Source organism: Chroicocephalus ridibundus, chromosome 4 (assembly GCF_963924245.1).
Source record: "Chroicocephalus ridibundus chromosome 4, bChrRid1.1, whole genome shotgun sequence".
In the NCBI taxonomy this organism is placed as follows: domain Eukaryota; kingdom Metazoa; phylum Chordata; class Aves; order Charadriiformes; family Laridae; genus Chroicocephalus; species Chroicocephalus ridibundus.
In genome coordinates, this window is record NC_086287.1 from 79,483,148 (window position 1) to 79,489,147 (window position 6,000).

The 6,000-nt window shown below is 46.2% G+C and overlaps 1 protein-coding gene across 2 annotated transcripts in view; it reads right to left on the reverse strand.

Annotated features, from left to right (window-relative positions):
* The window catches only part of NKD1 (NKD inhibitor of WNT signaling pathway 1), a 106,908-nt gene extending 102,725 nt beyond the window's left edge, over nt 1-4,183 (reverse strand). For both annotated transcript variants that reach the window (XM_063334382.1, XM_063334381.1), the window contains exons 1-3: nt 3,890-4,183; nt 3,717-3,749; nt 3,289-3,449 (exon numbers count right to left, since the gene is read on the reverse strand). In XM_063334382.1, the coding sequence (XP_063190452.1) occupies nt 3,289-3,449; nt 3,717-3,749; nt 3,890-3,914 (219 nt within the window). In that variant the 5' untranslated portion in view covers nt 3,915-4,183. The remainder of the gene's footprint in view (nt 1-3,288; nt 3,450-3,716; nt 3,750-3,889) is intronic.
* Nucleotides 4,184-6,000: the final 1,817 nt, after the last annotated feature.

Sequence of the window (6,000 nt, forward strand, 5' to 3'; positions counted from 1 at the left end):
CAGGTGGCAATGGTTTAATGAGATCAGAGCTCCTAGCCCAGAACAGAAAGTTGCATACACACCAGAAGTGCATATTTCAGATATAGTCCCCTTCCCCTGGCTCATGCCTTCACCACCAATTTACTATGAGATCCTTCTCAGATAACTGATGCATTTGGCAAGAGCTAGACACTAGTTACTGTTCTTCCAGTTAATTGGAGGGGGGAAGACACAAATGGGCAGGAGATGACATGGACAACATGTCAGCAGAGGGAAGTCTGCTCTAACTAAGAAACTCTCAAAACTTCAGTTCAGGAAGAGAAAAAGTGTTGTATTCTTGAACCCTCCTTGTGTCAAACACTCCCTCAGTGAACTGATGTAAAGACCTCCCCTCCACAACTACTGTGAATTCAGTCATTCTATAGAGGAGTACAAAAGAAATTTTATTGCTTTCCTGTATTACTCACTCATTCCTCTTGTAAAATGCTACATGAATCCCCCTGAACTTCAGTGTCATCTCCCCTGGATGACTAACATCAGCAAAACAGTTCAGTGTGTCTGTTCTTGAGGAAAACAGCCTTCCGACTACAACCAAGACGGAAATTTTGGCTTATCTAGAGCAACGTAAATCAGATTTCACTATTGCATTCAAGTTCCAATCAAAATGATTCAAAGCTTTGATGTTTCAGACTTGGAAGCAACCAAGTGCTCTCCTCTCCCATCAAAAGGTCTTTGGAAGTACACTGGATTTCACCAAACAGGGCCCTACATACAAACGAAACCACCATCAACAAAACTATGGTTAAGGATTCCTAGGAGGAAAATTATTTCTAGGACCATTATTTTTTTAAAAGTCATCTGCATTCAGAGAAACATCCAGTTATTTTCATCAGTGTTTGATCTAACTCCTTCTGCCATAAGTCACAAGCGTGGCAATTAGGACCTATTTCAGGGGAAAAAACACGTTTTAAGGAGAAGCCAAAGTTTCGGCTGTGACACAGTAAAACTGTACCATTCCACAGAGCCTTGTAAGCTAATTGAACATTTTAGGAGGAATTTTGAAGTAGTAAGGAGAAGAGCCCTTGGTTGATTCAAGTGCAACAGTACTACATTATTGCGGAATACAAAACTGTCCCACACATTCCCATATGACTAACTATTAGCAGAAGTGACTGGTATTTCTACATCTTGAGGTGAATAAAGAGCCAAGAGGGTAGGCTACAATTTGCTTTGTATCTTGGTATAATTATACAAGAGATCAAAGAGATCTCAAAAGAGAAACGCTCATGCAATCTCAGTTATGGAGTCAATAGCTGTGACTCCACAATCCTTGTCAAAAAGACTGTACATATGGCACATCTGGTTCCAATGCAGGATTAGAAATGCATCCTTCCATATTACCAAAAGTTCATATTTTAAAGGAACTTTAACGTAGCTGTCACAGTGTGCCTGTGACAGGATGACAATTAAACTAAATCAATTAGCAGGCTATAGATGCATACTACCAAATATATTAGGCAATAAATTGCTAATATTTTCAAACATTCAGAAACAGCTCCATCAGGATGACAGTAAAAAGCCTCATGGGAACAGTGCTTTTAAACATACTTAAACCTATTTACAATTTTATAATGCATTAAACTGTAGACTAATTTTTAGTTAATGGCTTGCTAATTGCTGAGCTATCATGAGGAGGACACCTTGAGTAAGAAGAAAAATACTGTTCTACTGTCATTCCAGCTGAGCAGACCTCATGGAACTGAAAACTGAAGAGCTTTGTGAATAGCAAAATATCTTTGACAAAAGATTTTTTTTTTCCTATTTTCAGAAAGCAAACTGTCTTTGTGGAAGAAAACATATTTCACAAAGCTGAAGTCAGAGTTTTGGACCTTTAACTCTTGTATTTTAAACCTATGTTTAGTTTGATGAGTTGAGCTTCTTTCCGAGAAAATACGTATATGAAAGACAAAATGTATCTAAAAAGCTTGACTCACAAAAATGGGGATAATGAAAAATAATTAAAAGCACATGTTTTTACTCATTGCATCTGTATGATACATGTGTGTACCTTTATTAACAAGAACTTCTTTCTTTGGACACATTGTCTCCAAGTAAAGCACAACAAAAATCACTTCAACCGACCATACCTGCAAGTTGAACATGAAGTGATTCTGCTGATCAATTACAAACGCTTAATATCAGTATCTTACTCCCTTCGCCTTACTTCTAGTGACTCCCAAACAATTTATTCTCCTCTAAACATAATACTGGTGGAATCTAAAAAGTCATCATTAGCTTTTCCTATATGACACATATTCTACACCCCACCTAAAATGAAGATTCTCCACTTACAAGTTAATTTTTCCTGAGACATGAGACACGTTCAGGCTTCTGACAATAAAACTGGTGGCTAACAAAGCAAAGAGCCTGCAGGAGGTTTGGTAGCCCTGCTCTGCTTGTGCTTTCAGGGCCACATTCCTTGCTGGGAAGCACAGATTCCAATCTCCCCATCTCTCAGGTTACTTTTCCACTGATGAAGCTTTCAGGGCTTGATCCAAAGCTCACGGAAGTCAATGGGAGTCTTTCAGTAAACATCAATAAGCTCCGGATCATACCCTGAAACGCTATGAGGACCATATCTAAGAACTGTTAAGTTTGTTTACCTCCCATCATGCCTTTTTGTTTAAAGAGACAACATTGAAAAAAAACAACAAAACAAACATTTCCACCAGCCCAACTTTACAGGGGAGGACGGGAGGAAAAAGAAAGGGTGGAAAGTGACCAGTGTGGTAACTGCCAGGACAAGTGACATGTGCAGTAACTCTTATGAAGAAAGTCGGCCACACATTATTAGCAAAGAGCAAATAAATAACAATACACTCTTCGGGGATTTCTCCTTTCCTGAATTCCTCTGCCAAAATGTCACAGACAAAGTTGTGCACCAATCAGGGTTCACAAGCTTGCGCACATTGGCAGGGTGCTGGGCTTTTCCCAGAGATTCTCTGTTTGTTCCTGTTTGTGAAGGGTTTTGTTCTAACCGTACTGCCCAGACGCTAGCAGGCAGGTCCCCTTACTCCTCTGGCTTTTTGTACCAGCCCCAAGTTTGCTCTGCAGCTCCTAACTTCATCAAAGGGCTGAAGAAAACCACCCACGGGGCAGCCCCCTGGAGCAGCATTAGGGCAAAGAAACCCCTTCCTTTGCACAACCGACCCTTGGGAGGGAGAGAGGGATGTAGAAAGAGCTTTTGGTTTTCCCCGTTTCAAAAAGCAGGGGCGGGGGAGGGTGGGGGCAGCGAGGAAGCTGACATACCCTGCTGGCGCTGGAGAGCCTGCAAACAGCCCGGTGCTGGCAGCCCTGCGGGAGTCCCGAGCTGCTGCCTCCGCTGCTGCTGCCCCCGGAGTATTTCTGCTTCACCATCCAGTCCTCCAGCCCTTTGCGAGCCAGAGAGGCGTTCACCGCGAAACTATCACCTAGAAAAGAGGAGACAATGCCGCCGCTGAGCCGCCCGCAGAGCCCGCCCGGCCCCCGCGGCCATCCCCGCTGCCTCCCGGCCACGGCTGGCCGCCGATCCGCGGAGGAGGGCGGGGGGGGGGGATGGGGACGGGGACCGGGACCGGCAGGCAGCAGGCAAACCGCGGCGGAAAGTTGAGGGGAGAGGGCAGGGGGACGGGGGCAGCCCCCCGGAGCGGGGATAAGGAAGGCGTTCAAAGTTAGTGGCAGTGAGGAGACATCCCTACCTTCTGGACTTTCTCGGGGTTTACAAACGGCAGCTAGGCAGATCCGGAGGAAAGTGTGTGAGGGAAATAATAAAGGAAGATCATTAGACACCGGTATAAAATCACAGCAACAAACCGAGTAAAATCCCAATCAGGGGAAGGGGCAAAGGAAGTAGCAAGTGAAAGGAACTAACCATGTTTCGAGTGAAGTTTCCCCATCTCTCTGCATTGATCTGCAATTACGATTCATTTGACTGTTTTCAGTAGGGTCAGGTTCGGTCGTTGTTATTTTTGTAGCTGTATAAAATCCCAGCGTGTTTAGAAATCCATGTGGTCCGCTTCTCCCTGCTAAACGCACAAGCGAGATCAAATCTCAGCTCCTCTCCTGCAGCACGGTCCGGCGTCCCCCTCTCCGCTCCAGTCTTCCTCCTCTCTCCTCTCTTTCCCAAAGACAGAGGCGGTTACAAAAGACCTTACTTCACCCACCGGGGAACATGATTGACACCTCATTGAGATTAGACCACTTGCAGGCAGCCTCCGCCTTCCCATTGGGCCGCGGCGGCAGATGAAAGGGGAGAGTGAGCCTTTTGGAGGCTCCAAAAAAAAAAAAAAAGGAAAGAAAGAAAAAAAAAAAAAAAGAAAAAAGGAGCAGCCAGGGCGCGTTTCACTTCCAGCCGGGCACGGGCGGCGGGGCCGGCCCCGCTCCGCTCCCCGCGCAGCCCCGGGGGCGCCGGGCAGACAATGCGCCGCGCTGCGCCCCCCGGCCCCCGCCTGGCCCGCCCGCGGAGCCCCGCGCTGCTGCCGCCGCCGCCTGGCCCGGGCTGCCCTCCCCGCACCCGCCGCCAGCTCCGGCCCGGCCCGGCCCGGCCGGGGGCTCCCGGGGCCGCCCCGCCGCCCTCCGCAGGCTGCACCGCCCGCGGGGCGCTGCCCCCTCCGTTCGCGGAAAAGCAGCTTTTCCACGCGGGCCGAAAGGTTCTCCCTCCCAGCCGCCACCCTTCGGGGATGCAGAAGGGGTCCGGACGCCCCGCACGCCTTTTGCGGTGTCCGCCAACCGCCTGCCATCGCCCCCGGCACGCGGCTGCGGCGACAAAGCGCTGCTGAACCCCTCGTGTCCCCACTTAGCAGTATCCTGACTGCGAAGGAAGCCAGCGTGTCTGGAAAAGCAGTTGTTCTATTGACTTAGTCCTGCAAACTGTTTTTCACGGGCATTTCTGCGTGCACGAGTGATCCTACTGGAGTCACCGCTACTGCCAAAATGCAGTTTTCAGGGTCAGATCCAGAACCCTTTCCCAGAGATTCTAAATGTTAGCAGCAGGAGGACAAAGTCTCTATCAGCTTTTTTAAACTACTGATTGAGTAGATGAGATTTAAAGAGAATCTCCCCTTCTTCTCCAGTTTATGAATGGTGTATTTTTTACATATAGAATAAGCTAAAAGGAAACTTGCTGTTTCATAAAGACAATTCTCACAGTCATTACAAATTTGTTTCCTTCCTCTGGCTGGTCATTATTTTTCTGTTTATGAAAATTACATCTCCCTTGAGATCCCTGTAGTTCAACTAGGAGAGATAAAAGGGAGTGCGTAGTAGGTTCAGAACAAGAAAAAAATGAAGGCTTCTGAGAATTTCACTCAAGAAACTACTAGTTAAACTATGTAGGGATTGACCCAGATGGGCTTGGTCCAAAAAACTTCAAGGCCACATCTGTGCTTTCAAATCCATACGTTTCAAGCACAGGGAGGAAGGAGTTAGACTTGGGAGCTCATCTGAAAAAAAGATTCAAAGCATATGTAGTAACACTTCTGCAGGGAATTGGGATGGGGAGAGGAGGGTCAGGCTTGGAGCTCATTTTTAGAAGGAATTCCAAAGCACATGGATGTGGTGATGGTCTGGTATGAAACGACTGCGCAGCACAGCCAGTAGAAAGCCATTAAATGAACCATTTAAAGCCAAATTGTTCTTTGGATGACTGCAAAGTCATTTCTCACATTATTTCAACTATTTATCTGTCTAGCAAAGAAAACACTTGAGTTGTGAAATGCAGCTATTGCAACAGCATCAATTGCTTGTCAAATAGCTAATAACATGCATCTTTTGTGAATCTCTTTCTTAAGTATTTTAATAATTTATTTGGCCCATTTTTTGTGTTGTGTATTTAAAGTGACATATTTGTTCCTTTGAAGATTGCCTCTTGTTTTGGGGAGGAGAAAGAGGGGAAGAAAGTGATTTAGATGAAGCAGACTCCTTGGGGCATGAGCCTCACCTAGACTGTGAAAATGTGTAAAAACTCTCTGATGCATACTAAGA